The 15,437-nt window shown below is 47.4% G+C and overlaps 1 protein-coding gene across 1 annotated transcript in view; it reads left to right on the plus strand.

The window, feature by feature from the left end:
- Positions 1-1,102: 1,102 nt before the first annotated feature.
- IGDCC3 (immunoglobulin superfamily DCC subclass member 3) overlaps positions 1,103-15,437 on the plus strand; it is a 359,560-nt gene continuing 345,225 nt past the window's right edge. The window contains exon 1 of the mRNA XM_086958028.1: positions 1,103-1,372. Coding sequence (XP_086814154.1) covers positions 1,303-1,372 — 70 coding nt within the window. The 5' untranslated portion in view covers positions 1,103-1,302. The remainder of the gene's footprint in view (positions 1,373-15,437) is intronic.

The following is a 15,437-nucleotide window of genomic DNA, read 5'->3' on the forward strand; positions in this document are numbered from 1 at the left end:
GGTTCTATCAACAGCAACATGAGAAATAAAGAGTACAATTTAGAAACCTAACTCACCATCCCTGGAAAATATCAGTGATAACATAAACATTGAATACAGCGCCCAGAACATTCATTAAACAGTATGTGGCACTATAAGATTCAAATGACGATATCTTCTTTACAACAATAGAAGGATCATAACTCCAACACGTGTGGAGATGTGTGTGTTCCATACGCCATGTCCAACATACGTCTTGAAAATTGCTATTTTGTGTTGAAGAGCATGCTCCGGTTCACCCATCACAACACACGGGGGGGGGGGGGGGGGGGGCGACTAGACAAAGCAGAAAAGGCCATAAGCCACACGATACTGTCATCTGTAAGTACAGTGCGGGTGGGGTATACAACATTGTCACCCTATAAACTGCTCTATTTCTGGATTATTGCCGATTCTTTGAGTGTTTTATTGGAGGCATAAAGTCAAGGCATGGGGCCGGGGAGCAGCGCGCTCCTCCCTGGAGAGGGGGGGGGGGGGGTGGGGGGGGGGGTAGGGGGGGGGCATTCAAAGGCTAACATTAAATCCCCTTGAAATGGACACCCCCTCCTCCAGTTCAAAGTGAAGGGGGCATCTCGTGCTTCGCTCCAAATGTCCAGCAATGTAAAGGGCTGCTCTTTTGTTTCCCCGAAGGGCCTTCAGAGGACTAAGGTGGGGGGGGGGGGGGGGGGGGGGGGGGGGGGGGGGGGCAGGGAGGGAGAGGTGGAAGGAAACAGAGAGGAAAAGAGGGTGAGAAAAAAAGAGGAAACGCTGGGAGGGAAGTCGAACGACAGGGCGGTGGGAAGTCAGTAATAGAAGCGAGGAATAAAGAGGGATAGCGGAGGGGTGATGGGAGGACGGGGTGAAGGGAGGACAGAGCCACGGAAAGGGTGAAGAACGGTAAAAGGAGGAATAGGGAGAGGTATCGGGAAGGGGGGGTGGGAGAATAGCGAGGGAGAAGGAGAGGGGGAGGGGTGAGTGGCGCGAGGGAGGGAGGGAGGTGGAGGGAATGAGTGAGGGGAAAGGTGGGGGAGGGCGATTCCTCGTCGCCCTCTCTGGCAGGCAGCAGAGCCGGGGCTGGGGATGCTGCTGACGGATTGCTGGTCTGTAAGATGGCGCAAGCAGCCAGCAGGCAGCAACCGAGCTAGGGCAGCGGCACGAGGCGCCCGCGGACTTACACCACACACCTATCTATATTGTCTCTTTAATACCGAGGAGCGGATTCTACCCACCCTCTTTTATTTTGGATTTGGCGGAACACAGGAGTCCGTTGTGGAGGTCGCGCTGATGGCTGCTGGGGGAGGCTGCGGGCTCCGCGCCCCGGGGCTTCTCTTCCTGCTCCTCGGCTTTGCTGTGGGTGAGTAGGTTTCTGTGTCACTCTGTATGTCGGTGGGGTGGGGGGGGGGGGGGGGGGGGGCGGATGTAACGGGGAGTGGGACAGGTGGCAGGGGCTGGGGAGTACCCCGAGTTGGCTCTATCCACCCATACCACCTCACGCGTACCACTAGTGACTCTGACGGGGCTCGCTCGGGTGTTTACATAAATGCTCACCTCGTCTCAGCACTCCCAGGCCAGCACTTCTAAAGGAGAACTGGGTACGGACACTTGTTTATATACGAGTACCGGTACCTGTTTCTTCTCAAGAGGAAGAGGCGATTACTCCGGGGAGAGAGTGTGAGCACTTCTTTACACCAAGTGGGCGCTTCCGCACTTTTTTTATTTTTTTATTCTAGTGGCGAGAGTACCAGCACTTAAAACGGGAATCAGAGTACGGGCCCTTGTTTGTACAGAGTACCGGTACCCTTCTCTTCTCAAAAGGAGGAGAGCACTCCTCAGGGGAGACAGTGTGAGCACTTCTTTATACTCTGTGGTGTGGTGCGCCCCAGCACTGTTTTAGTCCTTTATTCCAATGGCGAGAGTACCAGCACTTCTAAAGGGGATGTATTTATTCTAAAAGGGAGAGTACACATGTGAAGTAGGTAGTAAACGCAAGACTTTATTCTTGAGGATGAGGCTGACAGTACAGGTTCATTCTATAGTCGAGAGTACCAACACGTCCTCATTCTCACGAGAGGAGTACACGCCGCCTGGATTCGAACGCGGGTGGTACCCGCACATTTCTTTTCCAAGGGGGTGGGGACAGGACGGTTTGTATTTTGAATGAAAGGAAAGCACCAGTTCATCTTTAGAGTGAAGAAGATAAGAGCTCCGGAACTTGTTGGTACTCGAGCGGAGCACCAGCACTTCTTAATACCTGTGTGGATAAGGGTACCAGTATTTGTTATTGACCGAGGAGAAGCAACCACTAACTCATCGTTACCCTCAAGGGGCAGTAGCAGACCTTTGATATACTCAAGAGATGAGAATACTGGAAGGGCTTCGGCTCTGCTACCGAAAAGGAGAGCGCCAGCATCCATGCATCCTCGGGGCGCAGCACAGGCATCCCTGTGTGCCAGTACCCCAGTACCATCCAAAAAGAGTACCATCATATCTGTACCCTCAAGGCGGAGTACTGACGGCTCTGTGTTCTCAGGAGAGAGCATCATCGTCTTTGTGTCCCAAAGGCAGGATACTAGCACATCTGTATCCTTAAGTGAGTGTGCAAGCACTTCTGCATCCTCAGTAGAGAGTATCAGCCTCTCTGGGCCGTGAAGGCAGAATACTAGCACATCTGTATCCTTAAGTGAGTGTGCAAGCACTTCTGCATCCTCAAGAGAGAGTGTCAGCCTCTCTGGGCCGTGAAGGCAGGATACTAGCACACCTGTATCCTTAAGTGAGTGTCCAAGCACTTCTGCATCCTCAGGAGAGAGCATCAGCCTCTTTGGGTCGTGAAGGCAGGATACTGGCACATCTGTAGCCTCAAGTGAGTGTGCAAGCACTTCTGCATCCTCCGGAGAGAGTATCAGCCTCTTTGGGTCGTGAAGGCAGGATACTAGCACATCTGTATCCTTAAGTGAGTGTGCAAGCACTTCTGCATCCTCAGGAGAGAGTATCAGCCTCTTTGGGCCGTGAATGCAGGATACTAGCACATCTGTAGCCTCAAGTGAGTGTGCAAGCACTTCTGCATCCTCCGGAGAGAGTATCAGCCTCTTTGGGTCGTGATGGCAGAGTGTCGGCACATCTAATAAATAAATGATAGTGCCAGCACAGCACATCTGCATCCTCAGGAGAGAGTATCAGCATATTTGGGTCATGAAGGCAGAGTATAGGCACATATGTATCCTTTAAAGTGAGAGTAATTCAGTATTTTCTAGAGAGAGTACCAGCACCTCGCTATCCTTAGGAGAGAACACCCTCATCACTGTATCCTCCAGAGAGAGTACAACACCTTAATATCCTCCAGAGAGAGTACCAGCACTTCCATATCCTCCAGAGAGGGTTGTATGATAGAAGCAATCATGGCTAAACCGCTCGTGGCTCTACCACACAGCCTGAACCACGAATCCGACTTAACCCTGCATTCTTTCACCACACAATTTCGTGGCAACGGCATGAATTGCCGAAGGTACATACCCCATACCTGCCCTTCCCGTTGTAAGGATCAAAACCTTTCCCCTCCCATCCCCACACTAAGCGTAAAACTACCCCAACTCCTTCCACAGACCTTAGGCCTAAAATCCTAACCTCTAATTAAAAAAACTACCCAGACCCCCCTTTAGCCCTAAAACTACCTGACTACCCATTCCCCTGCCCTGAGGCTTATCACCCTAACTCCTAATTAAAAAAACTACCCCAACCCCCGTCCCTTCCAGCCCAACCCCTCCAGTCCTGAAAACTACCCCAACCACCACTGCAGCCCTGAAAACTACCTCGACCACCCCTCCAGCCCTGAAAACTACCCGACCCCCTAGCCTTGAAAACGACCATGACCCCTCAACTCTGAAAACTACTCTGACCCCATCAACCCATACAAACTACCCCCACCCCACAAAAACCGACCCCAGCCCCACTAACCTCACCATATCAGATCCTCCACTTCTTCATCCGAGGACTTCCTACTTCCAAGTTCTGCTGGGCTGCAGCCAGCAGCTAGACCGCACACTTAAGCGTGGTTAAGGCATATGCGCGGTTAAGGCAAGCATGGGAGCACTTGCGTAGTCGGAACAGGCATGGCTGAAGCCGCACTGTTCCGATTGTTTACCCCCAGAGAGAGTACCAGCTGCTCGGTATCTCCCAGAGAGAGTACTAGCAGTTCAGTATTCTAAGGAGGGAGTACCATAGACTCTTTATTCTGAAGGTTGAATACCAGCACCTAAGCATCCCTACGGGTGAGTCAAAGAACCTCGGTGTCCGTGGGGAGAGTACCAGCAACTTGGTATACTCCAGAGAGAATACCAGCATCTCGGTATCCTCTGGAGAGATACCAGTACCTTGGTATCCTCCAGAGAGAGTACCAACACCTCGGTACCTTCCGGAGGGAATACCAGCACCTCTATATTGTCCAGAGAGAGTACCAGCACCTCTGTATCCCCCGGAGAAAGTACCAGTATCTCAGTATGCTCCAGAGATAGTAACAGCACCTCTGTATTCTGTACCTGTACCTTGGTGTCCTCTGGAGATGGTACAGCACTTTGATATACTTTGGAGAGAGTACCAGCAGCTCAGTATTCACTGTAGAGAGTACCAGCACCTTGGTATCCTTATCCTCTGGAGAGGTACCAGCACCTTGGTATCCTTATCCTCTGGAGAGGTACCAGCACTTGGGTAGCCTCCTGAGAGATACCAGTACCTCGGTATCCTCCAGAGAGAGTACCTGCACCTCGGTGTCCTCTGGAGATGATACTGCACCTTGGTATACTTTGGAGAGAGTACCAGCACCTCTGTTTTCTCCAGAAAGAGTACCAGCCCCTCCGTATTCTCCTGAGACAGTACCAGCACCTCCGTATTCGCTGTAGAGAGTACCAGCAACACAGTATCCTCTGGAACAGTTCCAGCACCCGTGCATCCTCCGGAGAGGTACCTGCACCTGGTGTCCTCCGGAGAGAGTATCAGCACCTCTGTATTCTCTGGAGAGAGTACCACCACCTCGGTATCTTCTGGAGAGAGTACCAGCACCCTGGTCTCATCTTGAGAGAGTACCAGTGCCTCTGCAGTCTCTGGAGAGAGTCCCACCAGCTCGTTATCCTCCGGAGAGAGTACCAGCACCTCTGTATCCTCTGGAAAGAGTACCAGCACCTCTGTAGTGTCTGGAAGAGTACCATCACCTCTGTTTTCTCCGGAGAGAGTACCAGCAACTCGGTATCCTCCAGAGAGAGAACTGGCACCTCAGTATCCTCTTGAGAGAGTACCTGCCTGCACCTCAGTTTCTTCCGGAGAGAGTACCAGCACTTCTGTATTCTCCGGAGAGAGTACCAGTACCTCAATATCCTCCAGAGAGAGTACCAGCACCTCTGTATTTTCTTGAGAGTACCAGCACCTCTGTATTATCCAGAGAGAGTACCAGCATCTCTCTATTCTCCAGAGAGAGTACCAGCGCCTCTGTATTCTCCAGCTAGAGTACCAGCACCTCTGTTTTCTCTTGAGAGAGTACCAGCACCTCTGTATTCTCTTGAGAGAGTACCAGCACCTCTGTATTCTCTTGAGAGAGTACCAGCACCTTTGTATTCTCTTGAGAGAGTACCAGCACCTATGTATTCTCTTGAGAGAGTACCAGCGCCTCTGTATTATCCAGAGAGAGTACCAGCATCTCTCTATTCTCCGGAGAGAGTACCAGCGCCTCTGTATTCTCCAGCTAGAGTACCAGCACCTCTGTATTCTCTTGAGAGATTACCGCAACCTCTGTATTCTCTTGAGAGAGTACCAGCGCATCTGTTTTATCCAGAGAGAGTACCAGCATCTCTCTATTCTCTGGAGATAGTACCAGTGCCTCTGTTTTCTCCAGTTAGAGTACCAGCACCTCTGTATTCTCTTGAGAGATTACCACAACCTCTGTATTCTCTTGAGAGAGTACCAGCGCCTCTGTTTTATCCAGAGAGAGTACCAGCATCTCTCTATTCTCTGGAGATAGTACCAGTGCCTCTGTTTTCTCCAGTTAGAGTACCAGCACCGCTGTATTCTCCGGAGACAGTACCGCCACCTCGGTATCCTCCGGAGAGAGTACTACCGCCTCGGTATCCTCAGGAGAGAGTACTCGCACCCCGGTATCCTCCGGAGAGACTACCAGCACCTCCGTATCCTCCGGAGAGAGTACCCTCGCACCCCAGTATCCTCAGAGAAGGGTCCCCAGAACCTCTTTATCCTGAAGGCAGAGTACCAGCACCTCGGTATCATCGGGAGAGAGTACCACCACCTCGGTATCCTCCGGAGAGAGTACTACCAGCACCTCGATATCCTCGGTGGAGAGTAACCCCGCACCCCAGTATCCTCAGAGAAGGGTCCCACGACCTCTTTATCCTGAAGGCAGAGTACCAGTACCTCGGTATCCCTTGGGGAGAGTACGAGTCGTCGTAGACGTCTTCTCACGAGAGAATGCTATTTTTCGGTTTCGCACATTTTTGGCTGGTGCTGGAGGCACATGGACCCTGTGAACAAGCGTCGCAGATTGGGACGGGCGCCAGATCCCTCGAGTCCGCTAGGGGATTGGAGCCGCTCGGGGACAGACTCTGCCCAGTCGGCGCCTCACTAGTCCTGGCACCGCTGCCTGCCAGCAGGCCTGCCAGCAGGCCTGACACACCGTAGCATACTAACACACCTTTGTTTCAAACCAGGGTGCTCCATGCATGCATGCATGAAGTCTTCCGGGGATCCGACCACGTAGAAACGTGTTCAATGGCATTGTAAAGCACAGTACAAGCGGGTTGTAGCATCACTAGCCACAGGTTATGGAAACATGGCACCGCTACTCTACTGACTTCTCACTTTGAAAAATACTTTAGTTAGATAGTCAAGTCCATTAAAGTGGCAGCAACATAAAATAACACTCTACTGTGATCATTTATTAGTCGATAGTTCTAAAACCACGACTTCACCTGTTATTAGAGCATGATATCACTTCTCTTGTGTGCATCAGTCTAGTGGTGACCTCACTACGTACTTACTCTCCGATAATATAAACATGACATCGCTAGCCACCTTGTTTTAGAACATGGTATCACTACTCTACCATGATTGTTTGTTACAGACTAGTTCTGACCTCACTAATTACTTACTCTCTACTAATAGAAACATGACATCGCTAGCCACCTTGTTTTAGAACATGGCATCACTACTCTATTGTGATTGTTTGTTACAGTCTAGTTCTGACCTCACTACTTACTTACTCTCTACTAATAGAAACATGACATCGCTAGTCACCTTGTTTTAGAACATGGCATCACTACTCTATCGTGATTGTTTGTTACAGACTAGTTCTGACCTCACTACTTAGTTACTCTCTACTAATAGAAACATGACATCGCTAGCCACCTTGTTTTAGAACATGGCATCACTACTCTACCGTGATTGTTTGTTACAGTCTAGTTCTGACCTCACTACTTACTTACACTCCTATAATAGAAACATGACATCGCTAGCCACCTTGTATTAGAACATGGTATCACTACTCTACCATGATTGTTTGTTACAGACTAGTTCTGACCTCACTAATTACTTACTCTCTACTAATAGAAACATGACATCGCTAGCCACCTTGTATTAGAACATGGCATCACTACTCTATCGTGATTGTTTGTTACAGACTAGTTCTGACCTCACTACTTACTTACTCTCTACTAATAGAAACATGACATCGCTAGTCACCTTGTTTTAGAACATGGCATCACTACTCTATTGTGATTGTTTGTTACAGTCTAGTTCTGACCTCACTACTTACTTACTCTCTACTAATAGAAACATGACATCGCTAGTCACCTTGTTTTAGAACATGGTATCACTACTCTACCATGATTGTTTGTTACAGACTAGTTCTGACCTCACTACTTAGTTACTCTCTACTAATAGAAACATGACATTGCTAGCCACCTTGTTTTAGAACATGGCATCACTACTCGATCGTGATTGTTTGTTACAGACTAGTTCTGACCTCACTACTTAGTTACTCTCTACTAATAGAAACATGACATCGCTAGCCACCTTGTTTTAGAACATGGCATCACTACTCTACCGTGATTGTGTGTTACAGTCTAGTTGTGACCTCACTACGTACTTACTCCCCGATAATATAAACATGACATCGCTAGCCACCTTGTATTAGAACATGGCATCACTACTCTACCGTGATTGTTTGTTACAGTCTAGTTGTGACCGCACTACTTTGCTGGTGATAGCACATGGCACAATTGCTCACCCATTATTAGAACATAATAATACAACTGTTCTGCTGTGATCCTTCATTGGTCTAGTTGTGACATCACTACTTTCCTGTTATTAGAACATGATGTCACTACTCAACGTAATGGTTTATTACATTCCAGTTGTGGCATCAGTACTCCCATTATTAGTACAGGATTCCTACTGAACTGCAATCGTTTATTGCATTTTGAGTGTGTCTATTATTAGAGCATGGCATCGCTACTGTACTATGAGTATGAGTATCTGACAGTCTAGCTGTGACGTCACTACTCCCCTCTAATGAGAACATGAAAAACTACTCACCGGTAATTTGTATTGTCACATCACAAGGTTCATGGCAGTACCGACAAGCAGTGTGAAAAACAAGCCTGTTGAAAGGCATAACATCCGTTATCAAACAATTCAGGGGGAAATTGGCTTTTGGCTTTCTTTTTACCAACTTGTTTTCCCTGGAAAACTCCTATGATAGTGTGTCAATTTACTGCACTTCTGGAGTTTCTTACAAGAAACCTGGAATATAGCTGTATGTCACTTTAATTACATCTGGGGTTTGAACTGACGTGTTTCACTGCTCACAATATGTGTTTACGGCAAAATTCATATTGCATACTGTCGGTCGTTTTTACAGTACATAAATCATTCATATCCCATTTGTGTTCTAACTGTGATAAGATGCTGCTGGCTTTAGTAATAAGGAGAAAGCAGTCCTGGTTTTAAAACGGGGTTGGTGTAAAGTGATGGTGTGACCATGTATTATACACAGTACCACTGGAATTATGCGATTATGTGGCCACTGTGTTTTTCGCATGATTATAGATTTGCCACATTTGTTATATAATCCATAATATGCTGCATAATCTGCAGATTTTAACAAAAAAAAATTGGTTCTAGCTCAAACGGTTCAAAAGTTACTAGGTACGCAGCGACACGTGTTGTTGTGCAGTGGAAGACCCTTTGTAAAGCTTAACTTGTCACTTTTCTGTTGCTTTATTGTATATTTGGGCGTTAAACTGGTATTAATGCCCAGTGTTAATAAGTGTAAAAAGGACAAAATAAAGAAATATACTATCACAAAATCTGCTGCATTATTTGGCTTTTCTTGCCGCATAATTTGTTCAACCATGCCTCATAATTTGGTCCTCCTCTGCTGCATAAATCCAGTGGCCCTGATTATACAAAACAAATACCCCCTGAGATTGCCGAATCTGAAAGGAATTTTACAAGTAACTTCCGAGTTTATGACATAAGAATGAAATTGCATAGCGAATTGCAATATGTTTACAACATTCTTTGAGGGGTTCTACATCAACTAGATATTTTAACAAAACACCCCAGCTCCACAATTTCAACTCGTGGCACTATATATTCGGAATGAAATATCCCCAAACCATGTAATCACATTTTTTGGTGTCATGCTAGTTAGACGTTTTGATTTAATTAAAATTATGTATCACATATACTTAAAGGAGCTTTCAGCCATTCCTCTTCACCCATTGGTCAGTTCTTTCACATTTTTGTTCTGCTAACTACAGGCTACAACATGCGGCAGTGGGTGAGCCCACTTCAGCCATTGGCTAACCTCACTGTGAATGACAGAATTCTGCTCTTTCACAAGAGCACATCTGCACACAGAGTACTTCCCTTAATGCCTATGGATTTAACTGTAATGGAGGCTTTTTGAGAATAAAAGAAATTATTTGTATGCATTTTTTTCTATATTAGCAAGGGTTGGCAGCTCCCCGAACAATAAAGTTTTACAAAAGTTATTAGTGAAACAAATCAGGCTTTGACAAAGCTAAGAGGCTGCCTGCTAACGCCCGACCTATTGACTTCCTCAATGCTTTTTTCTTAGACCAAACTAAAAACGTCCACTGAAAAGTCTAGCAGCAGCACATCTAGGGCTTTAAGTGGGCCGGGTCTCACCAGGTCTGAGCACTGGCAGTTTTTTTCAGGGGCCCTCGAAACGGGTCTCTATCGGGCTCTGTTGTGTGTCCTGGCACAAGCGGTCCATTTTGTTTTCCGGACTGCAGTGACAGCTGGCACATCCATGTGTGCATGGTGAGCGTTGTAGGGGAAGGGAAATCCAAGAGAGTCCTTTTCTCTCTGGGGTTCCCTTCTCTTTTTGAAACTCAGGAGCAGCATTATTGTCTTGGTGTAACCAGGGCTTTAAGTGGAAGTGTTTTCAATATTATATACAAGCCATAGTTGCTGCTTATTTATCTTATGTAACTAACAGCCATTGACAAAGCCAATAGTCGTGACTTGTAGGTATGATGTGACTTGTATAATAAATCTAGGCACAAAGACAGGAACAGCAAAATACAAGTCGGGCGGCACACTGTGCTAAACACAGATTTTTAGCTTGAGTGTTTTTAAGCCACGCCCTCAATTACATTGACCACGCCCCTTTGAGAGACCCCCCAGTTTTTCATCCCACTTAAAGCCCTGAGCATATCTACCCACTTTGCGTTCTCTACAATTCTGTGCAAGTACTCCCATTTGCAGGCCGGCCTGGGTCTAGGGTCCAGCACGTCCAAGGAAGACCCTTCTATCCTACCTGGAGGTCCCTCCTTTCACAGCAGAGTCGGTGTGCTGTACGACCCCCTTCCCCTAATCGCCTCTCCCCCCCCCCCTACAAGTGCCATGTTTTTAGGGCTTCGAGCCGACCTCGCGCTTGAATCTCGCTACGTTCGGCTCACGTCACAGGCCCTCGGCTCAATCCATCATTTATGCTGCGTGGGCTGGGACGCCCCTGGCCTGTCGCAGGCAGCAGAGCAGGTCCAGTGAGACATCTGCGCGCGCTTTTATATCTGCCTGCGCTCTTTCAGAGGCGTGGGGGGGTGTCACGGATAGCTGAACATTATTGGAGTGTCAGACCTGGCGGAGCCAAAAACAGCCCCTGGAAGGCTAAGAAAGAAAGGGTAGGGCCCGAGTCGTGGATACACGCGGGTGGACGGTGTCCACCCATTATTTCACAGGGTGAACCCCATCCTCCCTGCCAAGAATTTGGGCCTCAATGAATAATGTGCTGAACTCGTCCTGGTGTAATTGCCAAACACCAGGACACTTTCAGCAGCGCCTGCACTTGTCTGCTTTCCATCTATCTGCAAAGCAACAACGTGCAAGCTGGGACAGGCTGTCTTATTTTAGACTCCTCCTGGGCCCATGACAAAGAGCGAATTTGAGGGGTCACCAGGCCTCCTTTTGTGAGTCTCTTGGCTGGGAGCAGTCAGGAGCCTCACACCTGATGCACATGAAGGGAAGGGGAAACAAAGGTTAGCACTTCACACATATTTAAGAAAGGCAGCTTTTCACTTTGTTCAATCCCTGTTTGGGAGATATGCATGCACACTAAGAATGTCAGATGTGTTGGTCTTTCCCAGTATTTACACACAGCTTTTTATATAGAGCTTACTACACCTGAGGAGGCATTGAAATCATTTAAGTACCACCATTTTTTTCTTGTATAGGCCTACTCATCCCAATGCAGGGTGTCAGAGCGCTTTACATTAACACGAGCTTATTACATGTACAATACATTATATAAGCTTGTACATGAATGTACAGGATGTATTACATAAAACTGGGGGATAGCAAGGTATAGAAGTTATATATCATCTTTCATAGCTCACTGTGCTATTGTCCGCGTAATGTGCTCAAACGTACACGTGATAGACCTGCTAAACATACATGTGAGGGCTTTAGATCTGATGCCAATTCTTGTGATGCCACTTCCTTTAAAGTCGTGGGTTGTGATGCCACTTTCTATGATGTCAATTTATGTGATGCCATGTGTGATGTCATGCGCTGTGATGTGCGCCGTGATGTCATACCGTGATGTTTTTCTGTATTTTCGTTTTTTAAATACATGCATACAGGAAAATATTGTTTTCTGGTTGTATTTATATGTAAAAATCAGTCAAAACTGAAAGCAGAGAACCTTAATTATTATCAAGATTATTCTCATTGTTATTGCTGCTGTATTCACAGGCACATCGACTGTCATACGCGCTTCAGCACCCCTAGAAGGTAGTACAAGCCCCTCTAGGACTAGAGGGACCTTTAGAATGCTCAATCAGCAACAAGCCCATCACTTCATGTCACCTAGGCATTAACACACTGTCCAAAAACTGTCCTGCATTGTAGAATGTGGTGAGAATGTTAGTGGGACTGGGGGAGGGTATTGATACATGGTAGGTGAGTTGTTATGTTTCCAACAGTGCATGTTTATGTAGTGATAGAGACGCTATGTATGCATATTTCTATCTGAGTAAGGTGGAGGGAATGTGGCAAGCACCAGACAATCAGTAAGAGGGAAAAACACACCAGGAGAGACAAGGGACTTAGGTTTCTCTGGCTCCCTTACTGTCAGTATAAACTCACACAACAGAGAAGTGCTAATAGATGTACTCTCATCTGTACAAAGTCACAAAACAGACAGACTGTAGATCATACACTGATCTAAAAAGGAACAGTAAATAACATATCTACTTGGACCTAAGACAGAACCGGGAAAGACAACATATGTCTTAATACTGCCCTCACACACTTTGCAGTGTCATGCTTCATCATTGGGCCGCATCATACATCCAGGTGCTGACCAACACACTGGATGGAGCGCAATCTTTTTTTGACGAAGAGTAGTGGTGAGGGTAGAGAAAGAAAGAAAAATGTGATAGTGCACATACAACACGTAAAACAATGTGATACAACAAAAGGGGGAAGAAGGGAGGTCTAATTCCTTCTAAAACGGGACCAAACAGTGCAGTTCTTAGACTTTAAAACAACCTAGGGGTCAACAAAAATACTTTTATTCTGTCTGTGGACCCCTGGAGGGATTAAAAAATATATATACCGGGGTATAGAGGGATGGTCACGGTCCCTATAGCCCCACTGCAATTACCAATATGTTTCTGCCAATATTAAGCCCTCACCTGGGTGGCGCTGGCTTTCATCAGGGTGTTGGTCCCCACTTCTCAATCCTTACCCTAATTGGGTGTTTTTTTACCTTAGTATTATTGTCTGTAGGTAATATCTCATACTCTTGGTACTCTCCAGAATTTCTGTGGGGGAACCTATTCACAAGTTCATAAAACTTTCTCTGAACCCAGGACTGAATGGGACTGCGCTCTCGCCGTCACATAGTCACAAGAAGCACCAGGAAATCTGCCCTCACTTCCAGTCCTCCGACGAGAAGTGAGAGGGCTCTAGGTGATGATGTTTTTGTGCCCTACAGGCATTACCTCCTGTGTTGTCTTGTTTGAGGATGTGGCACTTCAGGCTCAGCATGAACTCAAGGAGTACACACAATGCATGCAGATGACTTTGGAGACAATTCTGAAGAAAGGATCGAAATCTGGTCACAGCATCGGGTGATTTGGGGATATTAGAAGATTCAGGTTTCCTGAATATTGAATATGGGACTTGGTGTTGAAGATTCACTGCAGGTGGCAGTGATGTGCCATGGACTGATTTTATGTACAAGTATGGGTAGTATCTGTTTTGCAAAATATTTAGCTGAGAGCCACAATGCTTGGTGTAGTCACAATGCTTGGTGTCTGTAGGAGGACGTGGCTAGAGCCTTGAATGGTTGAGGAGTGCGCTTGCAATGAACTTGATTTATGTTGGAGGGCGTGAATGAGAGCCTTCTCAGTGGAGAATTAGGGGTACTGTGGGAGCACGTAAGCAAGCTTGATTGGTCATGGTCTTAAGCGTACTTCAGGAGCAAGTGGCTCAGTACTCAACTTATTCTTGACAAGAGTGTTGGTCAAGGATTTAGGAGTAATGCAGGAGCACAGTGGGTAAGCGGGTCAGTACTCGAGCTATCACTCAACAAGAACGCTGATCGAGGTTTTAGAAGCAGTGCAGGAGCACAGTGGGTAAGGGGGTCAGTACTCAAGTTATCTCTCAACAAGAGCGCTGATCGAGGTTTTAGAAGCAGTGCAGGAGCGCAGTAAGTACGCTGGGTCAGTACTCGAGCTATCACTCAACAAGAGCGCTGATCGAGGTTTTAGAAGCAGTGCAGGAGCGCAGTAAGTACGCTGGGTCAGTACTCGAGCTATCACTCAACAAGAGCGCTGATCGAGGTTTTAGAAGCAGTGCAGGAGCGCAGTAAGTACGCTGGGTCAGTACTCGAGCTATCTCTCAACAAGAGCGCTGATCGAGGTTTTAGAAGCAGTGCAGGAGCACAGTGGGTAAGGGGGTCAGTACTCGAGCTATCACTCAACAAGAGCGCTGATCGAGGTTTTAGAAGCAGTGCAGGAGCACAGTGGGTAAGGGGGTCAGTACTCGAGCTATCTCTCAACAAGAGCGCTGATCGAGGTTTTAGAAGCAGTGCAGGAGCACAGTGGGTAAGGGGGTCAGTACTCGAGCTATCACTCAACAAGAGCGCTGATCGAGGTTTTAGAAGCAGTGCAGGAGCGCAGTAAGTATGCTGGGTCAGTACTCGAGCTATCACTCAACAAGAGCGCTGATCGAGGTTTTAGAAGCAGTGCAGGAGCGCAGTAAGTACGCTGGGTCAGTACTCGAGCTATCACTCAACAAGAGCGCTGATCGAGGTTTTAGAAGCAGTGCAGGAGCGCAGTAAGTACGCTGGGTCAGTACTCGAGCTATCTCTCAACAAGAGCGCTGATCGAGGTTTTAGAAGCAGTGCAGGAGCACAGTGGGTAAGGGGGTCAGTACTCGAGCTATCACTCAACAAGAGCGCTGATCGAGGTTTTAGAAGCAGTGCAGGAGCACAGTGGGTAAGGGGGTCAGTACTCGAGCTATCTCTCAACAAGAGCGCTGATCGAGGTTTTAGAAGCAGTGCAGGAGCACAGTGGGTAAGGGGGTCAGTACTCGAGCTATCACTCAACAAGAGCGCTGATCGAGGTTTTAGAAGCAGTGCAGGAGCGCAGTAAGTATGCTGGGTCAGTACTCGAGCTATCACTCAACAAGAGCGCTGATCGAGGTTTTAGAAGCAGTGCAGGAGCACAGTGGGTAAGGGGGTCAGTACTCGAGTTATCTCTCAACAAGAGCGCTGATCGAGGTTTTAGAAGCAGTGCAGGAGCACAGTGGGTAAGGGGGTCAGTACTCGAGCTATCACTCAACAAGAGCGCTGATCGAGGTTTTAGAAGCAGTGCAGGAGCGCAGTA

The sequence above is a fragment of the Lissotriton vulgaris genome, chromosome 2_1 (assembly GCF_964263255.1).
Source record: "Lissotriton vulgaris chromosome 2_1, aLisVul1.2, whole genome shotgun sequence".
In the NCBI taxonomy this organism is placed as follows: Eukaryota; Metazoa; Chordata; class Amphibia; order Caudata; family Salamandridae; genus Lissotriton; species Lissotriton vulgaris.